The following is a 25106-nucleotide window of genomic DNA, read 5'->3' as shown; positions in this document are numbered from 1 at the left end:
ATTTTACAACTATTTATTTCAATACACATTAATAAAATTCATATCCTTCAATTTCAACAATAGACAAAAATGTGTCCTTTCATACTATTCAAATCATTTAAGCTAAAAATTGCACTCCAAATCACTCTCTTTCAATACCTCTACACAAACGAACCATAATGGACTTTAGTTTCCAAATATCCTGATATTATAAACAAAGCTAGGCAGAGAGTAGGCAAACCTATAATTCTTGAATAATGAAAAACAAATGATGAAAATGTTATTGAAGCTTTAACATAATTACGTCAACAGAATATTACAAAATAAAATATCCTTCAACCAATATAATCATATAAATTAATAGAACAACCAATCCCGCCCGGCAATTATTTCATTGACCCCCGCAACAAAAAACTAATCAACACCCTCCTCCCCCATTTTATCTGTCTTCTTCTTTATCTTTCTTTCCTTTCCTTTTTACATAAATATGTCCTATAATACATCAGACTCGTTCCTGAATCTATAAAACATCCTTATAATACCTGGATGCCATCATTGTTTATACTATGAGAGTTGGCGTCAAGGAGATTCTCTAGTGATCTGTTTTTTCTGTTACGAGCTCTGCCCGCTTCTTTTAATAACTCAGACAACCTATTCTTCTCATCATTTACATCAGGATTTGCTGTCCCAAGCTTTTCCTCCCTCACTCCAACAACATGCTCCAGAATTTGAATCGCATCATCCAACCTGCATAACAAAACAAAAGGCATGACTGTAAAAATGAATAATTCATTTCCCAGCATTCACAACTAGCATTAACATTAAGGTCCTACTAATCCTTTCCTAAGATGCAATTATTAACCAAAAAAAATTTTATCAGACAATTCATTTCCTGATTTCAGTTTTTTTTTTTTTCCCCTGGTCAGCAGAATTCACAGTTCAAACCTAATTAGTCACCTCTTGATCTCATCCAAGACATTTTTTAACAAAGCAATGGATAGAAATACTAAATTTAATATATATAACAACAAAAGGTTAAGCGAGGGATCAAAAAATGTGCATATCTAGCCCTTGTCCAGCATTGATATTTCATTTGCCACGAGTTTCAATGTTAAAGGAAGAAAGTAAAGAAATCCCAGCCACTTCTTTCGCATTCGTTTCTGTGCTACATAACATGGCCTCATCAATTACAACTCAGATGCACTTTGCAAAAAGGGAAAACAAAAAGAAGAGGACTATTTTTTTTTTATATATATATAAGTAAAAAAGAAGAAGAAAATTATGCAAGGGTAAAGTTTTCTAGGTAAAGTTTTCTAACAAGGAAACGAAGAATACAAGAATGATAAAGGGTCCATACCTGCCAACTGCATCATAGGTTCCAGCAAGATTGCTATACACCCCAAGTGTGTCAGGGTGATATGGTCCACACTCTTGTTCCAAAACACTCCTAGCTTCTTCAAATAGTGCTAAAGCCTCATTTATAGCATAACGCTGCACACAAGCAAGGCCCATTTGATTAAGAGCAATTCCAAAAAAGGCAGATTTCTTCTCTCCACTTGCACGGAGCTTTGAGATGGCATTATTTAAGGAATTGTAAGATTCCGAATAATCCCCCAACATGTAATACAAGACCCCCATCTGGGCTTCAATTCCAGCTATTGTGCTTTGCTGACCAGGGGCATCATTATATATCTTTAATGCCTTCTGGAGCAATTTGATTGCCTGCTCAAACTCATTCATTGATTCATAGATAACAGAAACATCAGTGAGTCCACTTGCAATCTCCTCTGGTTGGACCCCAGGCATAGGCTTTTCATACATCCGAAGGGCATTTTCACAGTATGATTTTGATTCCTTTAATTTACCTGTCTTGTTATACAAATCAGCCAGACGGACAAAGACTGAACCAACGGCTGGATGATTCTCTCCTTTGGTGGTCTTGAAAACTGTGAGTGCTTTCTGATAAGCAAAAACAGCTTCATCGTATCTAGACAAAGATAAGTATGTATCGCCAATGCCGCAATCAACAGAAGCCACCTCCACTTCCTGGCCATTTGCCACCATAGCCATGCTGGCTAAAACAAGGTGCTCAAGGGCAGCTTCATGATCTCCTTTTGTTTCACATATAAGACCCATGAGCCTCCTATCCGCTGCCTCTTCAAGAGACGCAGGTGAACCATTCTCTTTATGAATGTCTAGTGCCATCTGACAAAGCTTTTCAGCCTCATCAAATTGCAATGCTTGAACTTGAGCTTCAGCCAAATACCTACAAGTCTCACCAACTCTTGGGTCAGTGTCTCCCAGAACTTGTCTTTGGATCTCCAATCCTGTTGTATAACACCTTATTGAATTCTCAAGCTGGCCCAGCATAGCATAAGAATCGCCCAGTTGCATGTGTCCGGCAAATTTAGCAAGGGCATGCTCTTGACCTTCCTCAATAGATGGAATCTCAATCGAACGATTAAGAATTGGAATTGCCTCACTGTATTGGCCTAAGCTGCAGTATAACGCTGCTATAACATGCAAACACATGACCAGTTCTAAACTGGGCTTCCCATTTGCACATATTTCAAATGATTTTGCTGCTCGGAGAGCTAATTCAAGTGCTTTCTGAGAATTATCCCCAGAAGAAATCAAATCCCTTGCTTGCTTAAGTAAAAAGGGTCCTAGATCTGGATTGGCTAACTCTGATTCGGCAGGATCCTGAGATCCGTCCTGTAACTTAGACCCTCCCAAAGGAGAATTTTTATGCTTCTTCACAAGAGAGGCACCAGAGTTTTGTTTTTTCAAACTCTTATCATTTCGCCTACCCATAGAAGGCTTCTCAGGAGGACTTTTGCCCTTAGGACTTGATTTCAATGATGCTTCAGAGTCCAACTGCAAGTGAGAAGGTTTCTTTGATTTTCTTGGAGAAACAGATTGAGTCTTGTCCACCTTCACTGACTTCTTATTAGTGGATGAACTTCCCTTCTTAGAGCTTGAGTCACTACGAGAGTCATATACAGGCTTATCAACCACTTCTTCTTCCATTATCTCCACCTCCTTCATCTCCCCTCCTACAAGATGGCGCAACTCTGAATCAATCCTAGACTCTTCACCATCAGATCCAAAGCTACGCCTAGAGGGAGACTGATCTGAACTTTGCAAGTCACAAACATTTTCATAAAGCTGCTCAATTGAGGTATCAACAACCTCATTAGCAGGAGAATCAGCAGCCGCAATCCCAGGGCTTTGTGGACTTGTTTTCTTCGGCGACTTATTTTCAACTAAATTTTCCTTGATAGGTGTAGAATTCCCATTCAGTTCATTCACAACCCCTTCTTCATGAATTTCATCCATAACAATGCCGGGCATTTTAATGTACCCAAAACGATAAAAACTCCGGTACCAAATAAATTATCTACAACAAACGTTCCAACATAAAGAACACATTTTATCAACAGGAGTCACAGCAGATCCAACCAAGAAAAACATATACTTTTACAAAACTCTCCATTTGAGAATGCAAACTCTTCAATAAATTCCAAATATTCAATCAACATTTAACTTAACATATGTTAGAAAAAGACAAAAAGTGAATTAAACACAAAGCACTAATGCAACACAACATCAAAGACTTCAACTTGCAAACAAGCCGCTGGTGAAACTTCTAGTTCTATGTCCACCCCGACATATATAAGAACCAAAAATCAAGCAACTATAACAAAATTCAAACTTTCTTTTTTCTATTTTTGTTTTGTTTTTACAATCCACCAAAATTTCCTCATCAGATCTTCACAAAACCAGTACAAACTTATCAAAATATCAACTCATAACAATTACAAAAAACCCATGAAACAAAATCACTAAAAAAACACAAAACCATAAACAAAATCACAAAGCATTAACACATCACATTAAAAAAACAAAATCCCAAAAAACATAAACCAGAGAAACAGAATATGCAGTTGAGTCAACTATAAATGGAAAAGGGTACAAGAAACCAAATAAATAACACAAGAAGAACAAGGAAATTGGGTTCAACTATAAATGAACATAGAAATGAAAAGACATACCTTAAAAATTGAAACTTGGGTGGTGCTGTATGGGGTGTTACACAAAGACAGAGATACCTTACACACAGAAAAAATCTGAACTTTTGCTGGTGGAATATATATAAGCCCGGGATGTTGAAAGGAGACAAAGAATGAGGGATTTTGACAAAAGGGTAGGGACAAAATAGGTAAGTAAAGATGAAATAATATTAAACAAAAAGCTTGAGATTTAGAGAATAAATGGTTGAAAATAGAAAAAAAGAAAAAGTGGGTATTTTGCAGAGTTGGAATGTCAGGAGAAGGAAAAGAAAGAAAGGTCAGAAGGTGACTTCGCTTCTCTTCTTTTCTTCTCTCTCTCCCAACCCAACCCACCCGCGCGGCTTTTACAACTCCTGATTTGTCTTGTCTTTTTGTTTCACTTTTGTAATTTGTTGTTTTTTTTTCTCTTTTTTGCTGTATCTGTAATTTGCCACCTGGCATTGTATTTGAGATTATGGGTTGTAATTTTTAGATAACATGAAATGGCATCAATATTTTTACGATATTTTCACAACAAATTTTAAGTGACAGATTGTTACTAGTGGTTAGTAATGAGTAAAACAATATTTTTCAGTTGCGGTTTTGAATTAAAACCAGTAACAGTTTAGCAATTCTCTATATATATATATATATATATATATTTTTTTTTTTTTTTGCTTTTTCTTCTTTCTTTTTCTTTTTCTTTCTCGATTCATCTAGGATATATCACAACTTAATGACACGTGCGATTGTAATTAGTAAATCACCACTTTCATATAAATCTATCATGTCTTTTCTTTAAAAATCTACGTCTACAATATTATCACTACAAATTTTAGGTGATAAGTTTTTACTAGCTATTACTAGTTGGCAAAAAAAAAATTTTTATTAATAGACTCAAATTAGAATCAGTGATAACTTATCACCTAAGATTTGTTATGAAATATGTTGTAGACATAACATTAGATTTCACAAACTTTCTCATTTTTTAAAAAGCAATGCCACTACATATACAATAATTTCCATAATAGTTGAGTTGACATATTTTTACTTGATTTTATATAAATTTACAACTAATATCACTTTCTTATTTACCATTAATATCTTGTCATCTCGACAGCTGTTAAATATTTTATGAAAATAGTTGTGACTTTAGAGTTATTGTTTTTTAAAACAATATATTAGGTGATACCCAAAATTCAACATAAATGTTGACGTGTCATGTTGTAATTAGTGTATAACAAAATTGTTAGAGATAGATCCATATTAAGTAATGCTCTAGTCACAACTTGCCAACTTAACAAATTCTAAAAAAATTTGTGAAATTTTTTGTCTTACATTGCTCTTGTTGTTGGAAAAAGTATGGCACATTCCATAAATTGAAAATGAAGCAATCAATTATATTGATATGAAATCCAAATTCAAAAGATGCGTGTAATCTCTTGGGTTTTGGTTTTGTGGACTTAGGTCATTTGGTGGCCACCATATGTTGATCTATTCCAATCTTCATTTCTCATATTTTCTTTATTTTTCTAACATTTTAAAATCTAACATTTTAAAAAAATGACAAATATGGCCTTGGGATATTTATTTTTCTATTAATAACATTTTATATATGCGGGTCTTTTTCATTGTTGGAGTTGTATACTTGATTTTAGTTTTACTTCGACTCTTTGGTGGGATTGTTAGGTTTTATGGACGAAGGGTCCAAGTCTTGAAGTTACTTTCCTTCTGTTAGTCTTCTTTATTAAGCTTGATTACTTTCCTTCTTGTTATGTTAAGCACACGACAAGCTTGGACTATAGTCTATACAGCGTTTGTTAGTAATAGGCTAATAGCTAGGATATAGTATGAATACAACACACACACACACACACAGATTATATTTACTTGTTTCTACTTTCTACGCAACATGTGGATGAATAGTAATAGAATAGTAATACACATTCATTGATAAAATTTCTTGACTTTATTATAAAGATTTGAGAGAGAGAGAGAGAGAGTGAGAGATTATCCTATTGTGTAAAGTTATTTCATATATCCAATATGCTATACTAGTATACCATTATACCAATCTTTCACACAAATTCAGACCTCATGTGTCGATCTACACGTGTAACTCATTTTTTTTATATATAAAAGAAATGTATAAAACATCTAGTATGTTGGATAATTTCATAAATTTCATGACACGTAGAATTTATTTTTATGTATTAGAAAAGTGTAGTACACAAATTAGAGCATTTTACCAAACTAAAATTTTTTGCGGTAGAATACTCAACATCAGTGGTTTTATTTTAGCATTCAACATAATAAAATAATATAAATAACACAATAAAATAATATATCTACTACAATAAACAACAACCACAACCACCACAAAAATGAATCCCTAATTCAAAACCAAACAAAACTCAAATCCAAAGAGAGAAGAGAGGGCGAGATGGGTCGGCAATGGAGGCAGAGATGGGTCGGCTTGGAGCATGGGGCTTGGGTCAATGGCAAGTGGAGGAAGAAAGATGGTTCGGCATTTGGGTACAGAAGTTGGGCTGGCGAGGAATGGAGGAAGAAAGAAAAAAAAATGAAATAGAGAAGAGAAGGGCAGTGGCTTGGGTCGGCGATGAGTGGAGAAAGAAGTGGATCGAAGCTGGGCAAGAGAGATGGGTTGGTCAGCGACTAGGTATGCGATATGGGTTGGCAAGGTGGAGGAAGAGAGAAAAATATCTAAGCGGAGAGGGTGAGAGAAGTGAAGAGTGATAAGAATAGAGAGGAGGTACACTGAAAAAAAATAAATAAATAATAATCATTTAATAATTTGAGCAACAGTAGAGGAACTAATAAAATATATATATATATATATTTTTTTTATATACGTGGATTCCAGTTAGCTCAACTGATAAAGTCTTTGATAGTTGTATAAGAGATCTGTGGTTTAATCCCCGCCTACACCAAAAACTAATTGGTGTCTTGGTCTGATAATAAAGAGCTATTATCAGGAGCGGACGCCATAGGTTAAAACTCTCTAAAAAAAAAAATATATATATATATATATTTTGCTTAACATATGAGTTATAATGCACACGCAAAGATAGTTATGCACTGTACAATTCACTTTTGTTATATTAATTATTAAATTTAGTATTTTAGCAATTTATCTCCACCAATACTAACACTTCTACACAAATAATTTCCTAAACTAATATTCCAAAACATTAGCATCATAAAAAGCGTTGGTTCCTTTGCATTTAATAGACACAGCAAAGGCACATGAAGAAATAATTATATTGCATTCCCTTATCCACCTTTACATCAATCTATTTATTGAAAATTCCGTGCCTCTTGCCTTCCCTAGTCTCTGCCAATGAATAAAAATTGGTTCAGACTTCACCAACTACGATCGTACGATGGGCCCTAAAAGTTAAATTGCCTGAAGATGGAAGGGAGGGAAAAAACGAAAAAGGTAACCCTTTTTTGATAATATGAACAAAGGAAACTTTATTGTACAATTTGTACTAGTACCTACATTTTCAAAAAAAAAAAGTGCACATACAACCATCAATAACTTTTAAACTTTTTCCCAAAAAAAAAAAAAATTTAACATGGTTAAAGTGATCCAACAAGTTCGGATTTCAAAAATAATTTTAACTAAATTGCAGTGAGTGAAAGCATGGTGGTTTATGGAATTTAAGATATACCAATTTTTTTTTTAATGATTCTATAGTTGAAAAGGGGGAATTTCAACTTTAAATGTTTTTTTTGAAAATATAAAAATGTGTGAATCAGTTAAGCTACATAGTTCTTAACGGCTAAAATTAATTTAATTAATGAAAAAGGTTAACAGATGCCGTAATAGTATTTGTTTAAGAAATATTTTTATAAAATTTTTATGGGGAAAAAAATAACTGATTTCTTTGACAAATTTTAATATTTCTCCTGAAAGTGGTATCAAAATTTTCATAAAATAGTTTATTAACAAATGCTCTGTGTGAATACATTAACCATACTTTAAGTAGATGGAAGTAAAGTAAAGATGTCTAACTTTTTTTTGAAGGAAAAGATTAACGGATGTTTTAATGACATTAGTTTAGAAGCTATTTTATAAAACTTTTTATGGGAAAATAAAGAAGAAACTAATTTTTTTGACAATTCTTTATATTAATAAGTTCAAATTAGAACCAATAACAACTTATTATCTATGGTTTGTTATGAAAATATTATAAAATATTTTGGACGTAGCACTCATCTTCATAAAATGGTCCATTTACAAATGTACTAAAGACATTCGTATCAAAACCTTTTTTTTTTTTTTTTTTGAATAATTATAGAGACATCCGTTTGAAGTCCTTTTTTGAATAATTATTGGAGTAAGTGAGTTTTTGCATTGCAATGATCAAGGTCGTGGTATCCAATGATATTGGTACTTAGAAAATGATAATACTAAAATCTATAATTAAATGAACGAGGATCCTCCATTTGATAGCTCTAGGCTCAAAAATGAATAAAATAACACCACCACGTACAATACCTTCTACAAGAGGCAAAGACACTCATTCCCAATGTAAGCACTATTCTTATTATTCTTAATTATTATTTTGGGCTAAGTTGTAAGCACCACTCCTTTTATTTATTTATTTCAGCAACTATTCAACTATTAGGAATAGTTGTATGCGAATCTTTTCCTTATGTTATAATTTTGGTCACCAACCTTAGTTGTTTATGACCATGTAATGCAATAGTGTGGTACAACGAAGAAAAGGAACATCTAGCAACTCATTAAAAAAAAAAAAAAATTTAAGTCCCATCGGTGCAAAGCAGCTTGTGCAGTGGATTTTAAGCAATTTTAGTTTGTTAACTTTGTTGTCTGGTTGGACTACATTGAGACCAAAGTTGTAATATTCATGCTGACTTAAATTTAAAAAAAAAATTAAATAGTTAAAATCGTGGGTTAAGTTGATATTTTCTAAAATGTATAATAGGTTAAACTATAATTAAATTGCCCTATGAAAAGAGCAAGATTCAATTGACAAACAGTTTACTAAAATGGAGATTGTTAAAAGGTAAATTCACATAATATCAACCACATGACATGAAATCAATAATATATAAAAGGTAGATTCACATAATATCTAAGGTAAATTATATTTTTCTGGTCTAAACTACAAGGTGATTCCCCTTAACTTTAAAATGTCTATATCACCATTAATAATTACATGTTAAAAAGTCTCAAATTGAACATCAAGTTTCAACAATAACAGCTATACTTTAAAGTCAAATAACCCAATAATTTAGAGTGTAAAAATATCTTTTACTTGTAATATATATGAATCAACCACTTTAACTTAAAATCTATAACTACAAAAATACATAAGGAGATAAATGACCCCAATTAAGAAAAAACATGGGTTGGGTTCAAAGTTTCAGAACCATGTGCCCAAAAATAAACAGAAAATCAATGGGCTCCAATAATAAAACCATGTGCCCAAAAAAACAAAAAAACAAAAATTCAATGGGCTCCAATAATTGCGTATAAGGCCCATAGCCCCATACTGATAGCGCAGAAGAAAAAAGAAAACAAAATATTGACAGCTGTGGGATTTGAACCCACGCCCTTTCGGACCAGAGCCTAAATCTGGCGCCTTAGACCACTCGGCCAAACTGTCGCCTTGTTGCTTATGTGCTTTTAATTAATTTATTTAAAGCAAAATACACAAACTTCACACGGAGCTTCCGGAAGGGGGCCTAATCCATCTTCCAATGGTCACTCCTAATCCCACTCTTTATCTTACTCAACACAAATAATAGTGTTGCAATAGATATAGTGGTTTTTCTTTGCACCTAGATTGCACCATCGACTGAATTATGGGTAGTTCTACATGTACTCTCCATGGTCTAGAATTTGGACTAAAGGAATGTAATCCTTAAGTCAGATTCCACTATGATTTTTAAAATTGACCACAACATTGTTCGCCTTTTTCTACTCTTGTTCTAGATTTGATAACAATTGTTTACATTCAATTCGTTATGAACAATTGTCAACAAATAACAAAACAAAATCATTACTATTGGAATATTCACGTGTGAGTAGTGTGGTTGGTTAAGTAGTAAAGTCTCGCATTGAGTAGTTAATATAATATAGTTGAACTCATACATATTAGACATAGGCCTTTTAGGTTAAGTGCATTGCTATATATTATATTAAATACTTAATTGAAGTCTCCCCAAGGTGTTTCGCTCCCCAACAATTACATTATGTTTAACTTTGAAATGATGCATTAACTTCTTATTCATCCCGTTGGAAATGAGGCCTATAAACCTTCTTCATTGTCCCCTCTTCTACAATACATGAAAGATCAGTGTTTTCTTATGCTCCAGCCAGTATTGTCCCAAGCTCTAGTAGCCATGTTTATTAAGTCTTTCTAGCGGATGCTCAGAGCATTTGTGGTGCTGGGAGAGAATGGGTCCCAATTCTTTGTTTCATATTAAGATGATCTTTGGGGACAATTGAGACGGAAAGTATAGATAGAAGTACTATAATACCATTGAAAGGAACTGCATTAAGTTCCAAAATATTGAACACTAAAACAAAAGGCTTTAAAATGTTCATAATAAAAATTGAACGTTACAAGCCTAGACAAATATATGGTACATTCTTGCATCATAGGTAGTTATAGAGGAGAATCTAGGCTTTTATAGAAGCAGATCTATGGCGAGCAATACATTTTGGGAAGCATAGCAAAAAAGTGTGATCAGAGGGAGGTTTGAAGGATGAGAAAAATTCTGGATCCCGCTCAATTGACTCAGCGTAACTCTCCAACAATGAAACTATCTCGTCAAAATGTGGCCGTTTATCTGGATTGCTTGACCAGCATCTGTTGATGAGATGACTAAGTGCCATAGGACATGCAGGTGGCAATGGCGGCCTTGCATTCTGCAAAACACCAAGTAGATTCAATGCATAAGAAACTAAAGAAGTTTGCATACTTGAAAGATACCTCTTCTTGATTAATTGAATTCAAGTTTCAAACAATCCAATGCATAAATACTTCCCCGAAACTTCAGGACATAAAAGGAAACCACAGAGACTCAAGGACAAAAAAAGAAACAAAGGCATTAATACAGTTATGATCAACTAAAAAAAGTGTTCAACTTCCATGATATGCTAAATCTGTAGCTCAACTACAAACTTTTTAAATGCAAAGCCAGAAAAGAGGCAAAGGTTTTCAGATAATAATAGTACTTTCATGTAGTTGGTAATTACCTCCAGGCAAACACAGAGTACATGACCCCAAAAAATTACTCAGGAGAGTATGGCCAGCAAAAGGAAAACATCCTCATTAAAATGAAACCTATAATATTTTCTAGCAGAGATGCCTTTGGACCACAAGGCAAGTGGTCCAGACTTCAAAACAAGGAGCACTTACGGATCAATAAAACTCTGAAGCTTTCTGATAAATAGTATTTCTAACCATAGAACCGGTTTTTATGGCTTGTTGGAGTCATAATCTGCCTTTGCTCCATAGACACTTGTAAAGTTGTAATCAGTGCAAGAGGGAACTAGCAAAGCTAAAACAGATATGTAAGATGTTACCATGTCTTTGTTTTGATTTAGGAAGATGATAAGGACATGCTTATAATTTCTACAATTGCAAGTTATTATCAGATAAACATTAAATTCAATTATCTATGCCATCTGCCAGATATGTGTGTGGGCATGTGTATGTGGGACAGAGAGAGGTATCCATTGAATTTATGATAAGAAGAAAGGAATTGCCTTCAGACCTTCACAGCTAAAAGTGCAAGGATCATACTTATGCTTCTAGAATGTGGATAACATTATATCATATTATATTATTCTTACTACAATTTGGAGATGTCATGTCCGGCATGGATAAGAATGGCTCAAACAGACAGTCCCACATGACTAGACAAAACTCAAGGGCAAGCATATGACAACCCATCATGCATGTGTTTGTGGATGCATCTTGAAGATAAAACCTATGAAGGCCGTAATCAATCATAATGATCCAATCAGATTTTTATAATTGTTTAATATCTTGTGTGTTTATATAAAACTTCACGAATATTATCTCTTCATTTAATATTTGGATTGTAATAACAAGAATCGCAATAACTGAAATGAAAACTAGATGACTAAAAGTATGTGAGCATATAGCAAGAATAGCAGAAAATTGTTGTACTTGAGCTATCCAACTTAGAGTGGGTTTGGATAGCAACACGTTTACGTTGTATCCGCGTCGGCGTTTCCTTGGGTGAGTCTCATGCACTATTCACGGGACCCACAATTACCTCTTTCAGCAAATATAACTTCTAACCTAGGTCCCACGGCACTATTCACACATTTAAAAATTATTTTACTACAGTATTTTCAGTTTTCAACAATAAGCAGTATTCAAACAGACCCTTAATTAACGTGCAACACACCTTCTTAACTAAATGTCTTAAGTCTGTATAATTTGTTAGAATATTCCTGTGTGAGTGATGAGGTTAGTTAATAGTGGTTCCCTCTTGCCGATGCATTGAGGAAACTCAAAAAATCTGGCAGCAAAGTCTCCCATTCATTGCTTTCATGCTTTTGTGTAAATGTATTAAAACTCAACAGTGCATAGGATAATGGTTGCTTTAGTTAGTAGCCCTATCTTGTGATATTATCTTCTTCTCAGCTCAGCATCCCAACTCTATATCTGTATATATGTAAGCAACTTCAATATGAATACAATCGAATTTCATATTATCAATTACCAGCCAATGAGACAAAACCACTCTAAGAATGGTTAAATGAAAAGTAAATAAAGAAGAATGACACAAGTAATAATTTTTTTTTTAGTAGAGCGCTTCTAATGAAATAAATGGTACATGGAAAATACAAAGATGCACAACCCATTTCAGAACGAATGAAATGCATGCTTACAACACACACACGCACAGAGGGGGAGAGAGAGAGAGAGGAGCTATCGAAGAAACTAGAACTCTCAATAACTCTTTGGTTCTAATACCTGACATCAACTTCTGACTTATTTTCATAGGTGTAATTGATCACACAACTGGCCAAAAACACGTCTCCAAACCAGTATCTTGCTCAAATTATATTGTCCTCTTCCATCATTCCAAGAAAAAATCAATCAAAGATAATAAGAAAATAAATGATCAGTCTTCCCCCTCAAACACTTTCATTGTGCCCATATTTCACTCATTCATACCTATAAAATGTTACATTCCATACAATTTTAATCCTCTTCATCATAAAAATCATTTCTAACATGGAGTTCCCTCATTTGTTTTATCAACTAGAACAATATTGTCAACTGTTGACAATGTGGGGTCTCAAGAATATACCAAGTCTATCTATTCATGAAAGATTTACTAGCCTTTCGAATAGCAGACGATTTTGGAAAAATAAAAATGTATTTCTACCAAATTTTCCAAAATGACAAGTGCATAATGATTTCAGTAAAAAACATATATGATTTCTCTGTATGTGATTTAATCCTGATCTGCAGCACAGGCTGGGTGATATAATCAATGGTACCATTATTCCTGTTCTTTATTTTTTTTTAAATAATCTTTTGATGCATATATGAGATACAGCCTTCACATATAGTTTCATGAAATTTTCACAACCTAGGTTCCAATCACGAATATGGATGTTTAAATTCCTTTCATTTATCTCAGGCCTCACTGGTATATATATGATAATAAAGAAATGAATTCACCATGTACATACCTTCTGGGAGACTGCAAACGCAGCCTGTTCTGGAGTCATGTTGTCAAATGGTATCAATGCAGTTAAAAGCTCCCACAGAACAATGCCAAAACTGTAAACATCAACTTTCTTTGTATGGTGTTTTTCTTTGATCATTTCAGGAGCCATCCAACGGTACGTGCCTGTGAAACCCTTTGTACTACCACACTGAGACTCTAAGCATGAAATACCAAAATCTGCTACCTTCACACACATATCTTCCCCTAGCAATAGATTTTCTGATTTCAGATCCCTGTGAAGTATCCCTTGAGAATGAAGATATTGCATCCCGCGGGCAATGTCAAGGGCTAATTTCAGAACTAGGTTGAGTGGAACAGAATGTGGTTCCTGATGATGGAGGTACTTCCTTAATGAACCCCCAGCCAAATACTCGGTGATGATACAGAACACAGGAGCTTTCTTACAAGCTGCAAAAAACTGCATTAAGAAAGCAGAAAAGATATAAATGGTCAGAAAGAGTGATAAAATCCTACCAAGATTCAGCTGTTTAAAAATTCATGACCAACTAGTTGCTTGTCTCCAACAACAGAATCCAATAATGTAAAGTGTATTGGTTGATTATACCATTTGGATGAAGCTACAAATAGCTTCACCACCTAAATGAACCGCACCCAAAATCCAATAAGACATGCCCGATCTACTATAGTATTTCATTAGATAATGAATAAAACTCTCACAAGGAATTAGTATTCAAATCCCTATCCAGACTGCAGTATTAAAACATTTCACTGCACACATAGTTTACTTAATTAAAGATTCTTGATTACTGCAAAGGTTCCACCTTGTTTGCCTTACTCTTAGTTACTGATTCAGAGAAAAGTATGGAAGGATGCTGAAACTTGCTGTTATGAGCTCGGGTTAAATCTCCTTCCTTACTGGCATAAATTTGAAGTGATTTAAGTAAATACTGATTTTAGCTCAACATCCTGCTGCTAAGAAAACAACAGCCAAAATATAAATGATAGAGCGTATAAGGAAAGGAACAATAATAAGCAAGTGGGTATAGGATTGAAATTTGCCTTTTCCTTGCACAAAAACCTCATTCTTGACACCATATAAGAAAAGTTGGGATATGAAATCCAGCAAGAAGTGCATATCAGTGTTGTTGAATTCAAAAAAAAAAAAAAAAAAAAAAAAAAAGAAAAGTTTACAAGGGAACATTATCAATGGGACCATGACAATAACACTACAAATTAGATACTATAGCACTAAATCTCGGGTTCATACCATAATATTCCATTCAAAAGCCAAACAGAGTAGCAGCAATGTAAAAAGTTCATATCACAAATTACATTGGTGCAGGACCACAACCTGAGTTATTCCATAGAACTTAGAATACAGGCAAGTAAGAAAAACAATTTATTCAAAAAAAAAAAAGACTTACGGTAATGATATTCGGATGCCTCAACCGAAAAAGCAAAGCAACTTCTGAAATAAACTGATTCTCAAGCATAGAAGCCAAGTTCTCATCCTCCTCAGGCTGGCTTATTAGCTTAATAGCCACATCCCTTTGCTTATATATCCCTCTATAGATCCTACTATGCCTTCCTGATGCAAATTTGTTCCCAATGAATAACTGTGACATATCTGCGCTCCACTCCTCCTCTCCCTCTCCCTTTATCTCTGCCCCTGAAGACACCAAGTACTTGGACCATGAAACTGCTCGCTCGTACTCTCCAAGAGAGAGCCTCCTCTCGGATTTCCCATTGTTTGCAATCTGCTTAAACCAGTAGAAAGTCTTCATGGGTCTGAGCCAAAACTCATCAAAATCATCAAATCTGCACACCCTTTAGCCTCTTGAACCCAATGTAGATTCCAAAAACAAGCAAATCTCTTCTAAACACTTGATTTGAAAGAGACCCAGATGGGAAAAATTTGAACTTGATGACTTTAAACAGTCCCTACTCCCGCTACATTCCGAAATTTCCTACTGACAAAGTGAATTCAAGCTAGCACATCCTCTATGAAACCCAGAACTCGAAATTTTCAATCATTAAAAGCGCACGAAGATCAAAGCAAACCAAAAAAAAAAAGCGCACTTTTTTTGTAAATTAAAGCAAAGAAACTTGGAGTAAAATACGTATGGAGTACTTAACTTTCATTTTCTCAGTACAAAAAACTTGTTTCTAAAGGAAAGTGTGACACTTTGTTCAAATCTGGAATCTAAAGCAGACTAAGAAAGAAACAGAATGGATAAACAAAGCTGGAAAAAACATAGTTTCTGATCTTCACAAGCCAAAGCTATAAATGACAAAATAATCACAGAGGTTAAAAGCTTGTGAGGACTTAAAGCTAAGATTAATGAAAACAAAGGAGAGAAAGAGAGTTGGTAGGGATGTTGTAGAAGGTGTTTTCTGGTAAGCAGTGAAAGCAGCAAATGCAAAAGAGCTGGCGGTTTTGCTCTCTTTTCATTCTTATTTAGACAGACACAGACTCTTTCTATAAACACTAACAAAAAACACACAAGCTCTGCTCTATACACTCATAACGTGCGAAGAACCACTTCTGAGGAGACAAACCGGGTCTTCTTTGATAATGACCGCTACCTTTTTCTTTCCCCTTTTTTTATTTTATTTTAATATTCATAATAATAAATTATCATTAGAGCATTATCTTGAATATAGAGCATTCGCATCCATCCATGTATAACAATATAGAATGTAAATTTTGTGCATTTATCAGTCAAATTTGTGTAAATTTATATTGTTGCTGCATGATTACTATTCACATGGAATTCTATTTTTTGATACTTCTTTACTAATACACAAAAAGAGAGAGATGATTTGAAAGAGTAATAAAAATTTGATAAATAAATAATATTTTAATAAAATGTTGTCTAAAATAAATAATCTGGTCTTGATGTTTTTAAAAATTTATTGTGTAAAATAAATAAATAAATTATTCATGTGCTAAAATAGACAAAAAAAAATTACATGAGTTGATACGAATGCTCTAAATAATTACCTATCTTCATATTATGATAAATTAATATTTATTTCGAAAACTTTTTTTAGAGAGAGTTTCAGTCTATAGCATTCACTCTTAGTTTTAGCTATTTATCATTAAATCAAGACATCAATCGGTTTTTGATATAGGAAAAGATTGAACCCCAGATTAGATTTCTTATTCAACCATCAGATACTTTACCAGTTGAACTAACTGAAACTCAATTTTCAAAAACTTAAATGGTTACAAAATTATGAATTTTTTTCATTTCACCATTATTCTTACTCTTCCAACTAAAGTAGTGTTATAAGGAGAGGCTTAATGAACTAAATATTGGAATGCAAGCTGTGAAAGAAGCCACTATGAACAATGTCCTTGTTTTAATAATTAAGTCATAACAATAATACGGTTGATGCTTTGATATTGATGAGAATTAGGTTTGAATTAAATGTAGTTAGGTTTTATTATACTTTTAGAGTTAGGGTCTTGTTACAATGGTAATTTCCTTTTATAAAAAAAGCCATAAGTTATACGTTTGAGTTCATGAATTAGTAGCTTATCAAAAAAAAAAAAAAAGTGTTCATGAATTAGTCACTCCAAATAAAAATTCACTATAAAACTATTTATCAATCACCTATACTACATCCCACAAAATTGAGAGATGAATACAATCTTTTGGGTTTTTATTGAACTTTTTTGCCCATAATTATTTGTGGTATGCATTGGATAACATTAAGAAGACTGTAAAATAACTTTTCAACTTTTAAAAGGCAGTAGCTTTTTGGGGGTACAATCACTATGGATTTCACACTTTCCTTCAGAGATACTTCAGCGTACATTACAATCATATGATTCATATTAATGCTTTAGCTCATATTCTCAATACTGTGCATAACACGCATGGTTAATTATATCACTAGTTACTAGTTGGCTTTCACTTCCAACAACCATACTTTATCTACACTATGAAAGCTGCCTTCTAGCTAGAATTACAGAGCCCACATACAGAAGTCTTAAAAAGACAAAAAAAATTCCTCAAAAAAAAATAATAAAGACAATAAATTTCACAACTTCTGTAAGTGATAAATTGTGATTGGACACCATTGTTAGTGTATGACAAGTATGGCCAAAATGGCCAAATAATCCTGTCGGTCAAAATATTTGGCAATTTGCCACTATTTTGAAATTATATATAGATGTATCACTATTTTGAAACTTGAGTTTGCCGCGTAATTCGATTTCTATGAAAAATAACCTTCAAGTTTACCGTGCTATTTTTTATAAAATTCTAGCTCTAGGAACTCAAGTTATACAACAAATTCAATGGCCAAATACCACTTTTTTTGCAGAACTCGACTTTCCAGAACTCGACTTTCAGTATACACTTGCTAGGAACTCGAGTTTCTGAAACTCGAGTTCTGAAAAAAGTCGTAGTTTGCTATTTATTTCCGAAACAATGTTTTTTTGCTAAAAATTTTCAAAAACGATGATATTTGGCCATTTTGACCTTCTGATCACTACCAATTATATGGTCCTACCACTTTTTGACAATCGTTAGAGGGGTATTTGAGTCCAAGAGAGAAAAGTTGGGGGAGTAAAGATTTTTTTTTTTTTTTTATTTTGGTAAAAGGGAAAGTAAAGTTAAAAACTTTAAAAAGCAGCCATGTTCATTTGAAGCGTTACAACAGAAAACAGAAGTGAAGAAGAGAAAAGAGAAAAGAGAGCTAGCGAGGTTGTTGGGTATTGTCGTTATTTGTTGGTAACCGTGGTGTTTAAGAAGAACAAAAACACGTGGGTTCCACGTTGCTGTAGTAGGGGTATCCGTGAGTGTGACGGACATGCCGTATGGTCCTCTTCCGTATACGGTCACTTTGATATTTCTCTCTCTCTCTCTCTCTCTTTCTTCTTTTTACTATTTCCGATGGCCTTCTTTTATTTTCACCTCTGTACTCAAATTAAAACTTTACCAATAATCTCGTACACGGACTTAAAAAGCAGTGAAACTTGTGGGACAACACACCGATGTCGATGCCCACCCGCGGGTAAGGTGCGTGTGTCAATGCTCCGGCCACATGCCTTCTCTAGTTGTCGAGATTCGAGAAGGAATGGGTTGTGCACTGAGTTGGTGAGAAACAAAAATAATGCTAGGAAGATGCCCTTTCTCACACCTTTGTATATATATATCAATTGCCGACTAATACTATCTATTGGACTTTATTACCTTAAATTGCATGTGGTGGACTCATGTGACACACAAGCTGTGTGTCTTTAGTATTACTCTTATATATTAGTCTGTAATTAGTACGTAAGTGCATATGAAAATGTTAAAATTCAATCATGAGTTGATACATAAGTAAAATGTAAATTTGGGTGTGGGATTTGAAGTTACAAAAAAATGAGTGGAGGGATTTGAAGTTTGAACCCTCTAAAATGCCAAGATATACCAATTCAATTACAAAGTACTTCGCAAACCTAGATTAAATTGTCTAGTTAACAATTATTGTAGTGTATTGGTTAAGGTTGAGTATTATATTACAATTGATCATTTTTTTTTTTTTTGAAGATGTTATTTCCCGATATGGTAGAACCTACTTTTTTTTTTTTTTTAATGAACGGTAGAACCTACTTAATTCCCCTTTAATGAGTGCAATATTGTTTTGGAGCATTGCACTTGTTTGATTTCTCTTTAACGAATGCAATATTATTTTAGAGCATTGATTATAGTATAAAGTTGTTTCTAGTTTTGCTTTTTTAAGGTATGATTATATTTTTATTCATTTTAGCAAATAAGTCAAATCAAAGGCACAAAAAAATAATTTAATTCCTAGCATATTAGACTTAGAAAAGTGCTTATTAACATTGAATTCATAGCAACAAATGTCAATGTACAAAGCAAAAGCAATTATAATAAAGAAATCATTTATTATGGATTTAACAATCTCCAAAATTAATATTATATACATTTTTTTTTCCTAAATAAATTCTATAGACACTTATATACATCAAGGGAAAAAAAAAAAAAAACAAAAGAAGCATCTCCATTTATGAATGTGGTTTGATTCCCAGTACTATATTATCTGTTTCAAGGATTTAATATTCCATTTAAATGGTGGTCCAAGAATCATGATTTAAAGTTAAACCCTTTTTTAATTACGTAATTAGCTGCCAACCTGGATTCTTAAAACAATGGATAATGGATGTGACAAAACTAGAGAGTGTCCCATGAAATCCCATGGGAGAACTGATAAGGTACAGCATTTTGGCTTTTCTTAATGTCGTCCGTACATTCATTCATTCAGTCTTAAGTCACACTTAAGTTAAAGTTTAATTAAACTAGTGTTATCTAAAGTACACTTTAAAGGAGCTTTAACCTTAATTATAAGAAACTCAACAGTCGACTTGATATGCTATGCAGGGGCCAACTTAACTTTCATTTGTATATTTTAGAAAGATATTCACATTCGAAGAAAAATACATATCGAATCTTGGATGAAGAATAGGATTGAAACGTTACCTTAATATATTATAAATAAATATGTGATATACTTATATTTTAAACTCTAGAATTTAGGTTCCATGATAAAGTGTTCGATTGTATATTTCACAATTTTTGATAACTTATTTGTATAGCGTTAATTAAAATATATAATTTTTTATAATGTTTATGTTAAACGTGTGTAAAAAAAATACTAGTTTATTTTCAAAAAAATCTAAATGTTAAATTATTTCAAAAAAAAAAAAAAAGTTGTCACAAAAAGCAAAAAACAAATAACCTTTTTTCCCAAAAGTTTAATTTGTTAGGTCCCTAAACTTTAAAGTTTAAAAATGTATTTTTTTAAAGGTAACAGCAAGAGACAACCACATAGATTGGATTGGTCAAAAATTTTGTGGTTAAGTGTCTGTTTATGAATAGTTTATCTAACTTTTTGCTGAAATTTTTTTGCTAAAAGTGTGCCAAAATATACTTGCACCTTTAAAATTTTTGAAAAAAAATAAGAAAAGACCGAAAAAAGTGAAATTTTAAAAAGCTATACATAAAAAATAAAAGCTAAAAGCTGAACCTGATACTAAACAAGCTCAAAGTAATATTACTTATGTGAGTTTGAATATTCTCCTCCTCATTAATTGGATTTGGTGGGTATGGTAGCTGTAAAAATGGAAAAATTTAGGATTGGTTACTTAATAGTATATATCTTGATGATTAAGAGATTGATTAGTGAACTTAGTTAGGTGAGCTGCTGGAGTTATTGATCACTAAAATTAAAAAAGTTGAAAGCAAAAAATACATGGCCATGGAGCCTACACTAAACATCAACCAATGATATTCAAGAATCTTAGGTGTCAACTCCTTATCATGGGTCCAACTCCAAGCTATAATTGACTAATTTTGTAAAATAAAAAAATAAGATCACGACAAAATTCATTAAAAAAAAAAGTTTTCGACAAACTGTAGTTGTTGAAGATTTGTCACACTTGTTTGTGAATTGAATCAGGATAGGATTCAGGATGCAACTGTAATTTGATTTTTCTGATTTTATAATAAGGTTGTATAAGTTGAGAAGTTTTTAAGTAATAGCCTAAACTCTAAAAGGTTGACCAAGCGGTTCGATCTTATTTCTTAAAACTTCATGATATTTATATAATAACCTTTTGTGCATAGGATGGAGGATTGCATATATTGGGAAAATAGTCAAGGAAGTTTAGATTAGGGGTGGCAATTTGTGTTTGTGTGTCGGGTTCACATCATGTCAACTTATGAATATTCGACTATATGGGTCAACATTAACCAGACATGTTTATTAAACGGGTCAAGATTCCTTAACCCTAACACAACCTATTTATTAAACGAGTCAAGATTCCTTAACCCTAATACGACCTATTTATTAAACAGTTCAATCGTGTCAATCTGTTTATCAGATTTTATCAAAATGGAAAAAAAAATTATGAAAAAACAAACAAATAAATATTTTTAATATAAAATCCAGAACTAACAAGTAACTACATCACAAATAATCATTCAAAACTAAAACATATCTCAATATTACAAATAATCAATCACAATATTTCAAAGAAAATAAATCATAACAACTAATAAGTTTATATATTTAGAATTTAAAGGGTATATTGGTAAAATGTCATTTAATTAAACAGGTCAAACAGGTTCCATAGGTTAAACATTGTACGTGCAAGTTAAATTTGAGCTTATATAAAGGAATAAAATAAGTTATTTAATAGTACATCTACATGAAAAAGCTTCTAAACGACAAAGATTCTAGTTTTGACATGACACACGTTAGAGAAGAAGAAAGTGATAGTCAGAATGTAAAAAGAGACACAAGATATACATGGAAAACCCTAGGAAATAGATGAAAAACCACAGTTTGAGCAAGAATGGAATGTTCTTGCTCTGCTCAGATTTGTATTATGTGAGGAAAAGAGATCACACTTGTACAATAAAGGTATTCTTCCTTAAAGAGAGACCTTGTTTTCTACATTCCTATCTTATCAACTTTCTATTCTCTTCTCCAAATATCTACTTAGGTTCTTACCCTAAAATACAGCTGCATGTTCCTCTTATAATCTGAGAAATATGGCTAAGTGCAAAGATAGGTATCAAGTCATCATTTCCTTATTTTGGACCTTTTCATAGCTGTGCTATTATCTGCTGACTAGAGAATAGAGATTCCGCCAACGTGGCACTGGGGCCCGTGGGTAAGTGACTTTGCCACTGCTTGAGAAACAACCCCTGGACATTGAGAAGGACATCAGGAGTACTATGACTGATACAAGTGTCTCTGAAGTGGTCCAACATGCATTCAACCAATAAGGGGTGTCCTCATAGCTGATGACCTTAGAAAGTCACTATCTCCTTTTTTGTGAGTGCTTGAGTACCATGTCAGGTGCATATCTTACTTCCTTTCCAAGGCAGTAACGCCTTTAGCACAGGCCAAAAATGTCTTTTAGCCAATGCTTCTTTTTCCTTTGCTCATAGTCATTCCACATGTAAGGTCCAAATTCAACCACATATGCATTCTCTCATGCCGTAGTGATGTAATGTACAAACACTAACCCAATCCGTTTATAAAACGAGTTAGTCGTGTCAACTCGAATATGACACAAACTCATTAAGTCTCAACCCATAACCTACTAATTTCGTATCATATCATGTCAAGTTTATAGGTCGTGTCCAATTTTACCACCCCTAGTTTAAATGTCCAGCTTGTTAAAAAAAAAAAAAAAAAAAAAAAAAAAAAAAAAAAAAAAAAAAAAAAAAAAAAGTGACAGCGCAAAATGAAAAGATATAACTTGGGGGCCATGCACAGGCAACGATACGTAATCTTGGATAAAATACCACGTGTATATAAGGTGAGCCGAAAGGGACAATAATTTAGCCCAAACTATTGGTACAGAGATATATCACCTAGCCGTACTTAATGATGGTTGGTGAATATGCTTGAACAAAACAAAAATTAAGAATTCGCAATAATTTTATCAAACTACTTCCCAATTTACTTATATATCTCTTCACCACTTGAGCTACCCACCATTTATAATTTAATTTTTTAAAATAGTAGTATCAGTCGCCAATAGTTCTGTATTTTTGTGGGTATTTCATGTTTTTGTTTATAAGGAGAACTGGGTTCAAATCTTCCACTATTGTTGTAATTATCAAATGATTAAAGAAAAAAAAAACGTAATATAATGATAGATTCAAGTAAAAGTGATGTTACTAAATTGCTCGTGTCACAATATTGATCACGTAGTTGTGAAAAATATTGTATTGTAACATTATATAGAAACCAAATAATATTTTTTAGATGTAAAGGCAGTGTCACAATATTGATCACGTAGTTGTGAAAAATATTGTATTGTAACATTATATGGAAACCAAATAATATTCTTTAGATGTAAAGGCAGTGAGTATTATATATCTTATATCTCTTTGAAGTGTTATGAACCTAACTGTTTGGTATGGTTAATGGTGTATATCAAATTACTTGCAAATATGGTTTTCTATCAATCAAGGGGCTCAAATTCAACGTGTTTGGTAGTATGGTATCTTGGGAAATAAGTGAATAACCGAGAGTGAGGGGAAAAGATTAAAAATTGATGGTTGTTGGGTAGAGAAAAAGATGGGTCTGATTGAGAATATTTGTCATGTAGTTCACATGTGTACATTTCATTAACATGGTTGCTGAAGGAAACCACGTGAACCTATATGTGAGTTTTCATATGAAAGAAAAAAAAATTGAAGGGTCTTTGTCAAAAGTATTTGATCAAGTAGTATATCTTGCTACCATCAAAACAAGAAATCAAGCAAGTCTAGTTTGCCGATCTTTGTTGATCATTGCACTTTTTGTTTTTTGATAGGAATCAATTATTGCACATTTGAGCAGACTTCAAATACCTATTATTTGAAAAATATTACTGGCAATATAGCTTATACCATGCTCATATTATTGCAATTTTAACTTGAGCCTGAGTCTTTACATTAAAATATATTTTTCTAATTTGTATATTGACAGCAAAAAATTATGATTTTTAAAGATTTTGAATGTTTACTATTACAGAAACATATGAGTATAAAGTGGCGATCCCACATAAAGCTGGGAAATATAATTTGCTGTTAATCCATATATGCCTATAGACTATAGTTTAGGATGGATAATTATAATTAACCCACATATTAGGGTCTTGGCTTGAGAATGTTGAGTTTTTGGGTTTCAAGGTTGAAAATTTGTCATCTATATCACTGACGCACTAAAAAAATCTTCCTATAGCAGCGTTTTTTTAGTGGCGTTTGAAAACAACGTCACTATAGGCGCCCATAGTGGCGTTTTCTAAAACGCTGCTATAGTAATGGGCCTGTAGTGGCGTTTTTCAAGCCTATAGCCCATCAAATGGCTAAAATTTAGTGTTTTGGAGCATGTACGATGTAAAAACAGTGGGTTTTTTTTTTTTTTTTTTTTTAAAACAGTCATAAACTTAAGAAGCTAAATATAATTTGAAATATTGGACATTTTTTGGTGTAGTATGAATATAATCATAGTAAAATATGTCATAGGAAAAAACTTTAATAAGGAGAAGTCAAGATCGAATTCTCATCCAATGAAGAATATTAATGATGTGAAGTGCTAAAACTATAATTAGTTGGTACATATGTGGTATTAATGTATGAAGTCAGCTAATTTAGAAAAATATATGAAAAATTGTGACTATGAAATTTCCAATGACACCACAATTATTGTAGCATATAAGAGGAATGATGATATGATATTCTAATGGTTTCCAAAGGTATGATTTGATTTTAAAAATCATGGGTTTTGGGTTTTGTTTGGTCATTTCAC

General features: G+C 32.9%; 2 protein-coding genes and 1 non-coding gene across 4 annotated transcripts; all 3 read right to left on the bottom strand.

The window, feature by feature from the left end:
- Positions 1-237: 237 nt before the first annotated feature.
- LOC126703265 (protein KINESIN LIGHT CHAIN-RELATED 3) lies at positions 238-4380 on the bottom strand. Its single transcript, XM_050402228.1, has 3 exons — positions 4035-4380; positions 1337-3379; positions 238-726 (listed from the first exon to the last, which is right to left on the bottom strand). Exons 2-3 carry the CDS (start codon positions 3331-3333, stop codon positions 513-515), a joined length of 2211 nt encoding a protein of 736 aa, XP_050258185.1. The 5' UTR covers positions 3334-3379; positions 4035-4380; the 3' UTR covers positions 238-512.
- A 5231-nt stretch (positions 4381-9611) lies between these two features.
- On the bottom strand, positions 9612-9691 carry TRNAL-UAG (transfer RNA leucine (anticodon UAG)). The gene has a single exon. It is a non-coding gene; the product is annotated as a tRNA-Leu (tRNA).
- Positions 9692-10547: 856 nt separating this feature from the next.
- On the bottom strand, positions 10548-16292 carry LOC126701760 (serine/threonine/tyrosine-protein kinase HT1-like). Of its 2 annotated transcripts, XM_050400111.1 has the most exons (4): positions 15197-16292; positions 13774-14229; positions 11453-11585; positions 10814-10959 (listed from the first exon to the last, which is right to left on the bottom strand). In XM_050400111.1, the coding sequence occupies exons 1-3, from the start codon at positions 15554-15556 to the stop codon at positions 11493-11495; spliced, it is 909 nt and encodes a 302-aa protein (XP_050256068.1). In that variant the 5' UTR covers positions 15557-16292; the 3' UTR covers positions 10814-10959; positions 11453-11492. The 2 variants fall into 2 exon arrangements, with proteins under 2 accessions (XP_050256067.1, XP_050256068.1); XM_050400110.1 differs by lacking the exon at positions 11453-11585 and having other exon boundaries at positions 10548-10959; positions 15197-16283.
- Positions 16293-25106: the final 8814 nt, after the last annotated feature.

This window comes from Quercus robur, chromosome 10 (assembly GCF_932294415.1).
Source record: "Quercus robur chromosome 10, dhQueRobu3.1, whole genome shotgun sequence".
NCBI lineage: Eukaryota > Viridiplantae > Streptophyta > Magnoliopsida > Fagales > Fagaceae > Quercus > Quercus robur.
The sequence above is the reverse complement of the archived record's forward strand: the minus strand, read 5'-3'. Positions and strand labels throughout refer to the sequence as shown.

What these genes read in the sequence shown, in the direction of transcription:
- LOC126701760 (XM_050400110.1), bottom strand. Translation starts at nt 15,556, where the DNA reads ATGAAGACTTTCTACTGGTTTAAGCAGATTGCAAACAATGGGAAATCC. An exon ending in GGCATCCGAATATCATTACC is followed by an intron (nt 14,230 to 15,196) that starts GTAAGTCTTTTT and finishes TTCTTAATGCAG; the next exon opens with TTTTTTGCAGCTTGTAAGAA. An exon ending in CGTTTGCAGTCTCCCAGAAG is followed by an intron (nt 10,960 to 13,773) that starts GTATGTACATGG and finishes GGTGTTTTGCAG; the next exon opens with AATGCAAGGCCGCCATTGCC.
- LOC126703265 (XM_050402228.1), bottom strand. Translation starts at nt 3,333, where the DNA reads ATGCCCGGCATTGTTATGGATGAAATTCATGAAGAAGGGGTTGTGAAT. An exon ending in ACCTATGATGCAGTTGGCAG is followed by an intron (nt 727 to 1,336) that starts GTATGGACCCTT and finishes TTTGTTATGCAG; the next exon opens with GTTGGATGATGCGATTCAAA.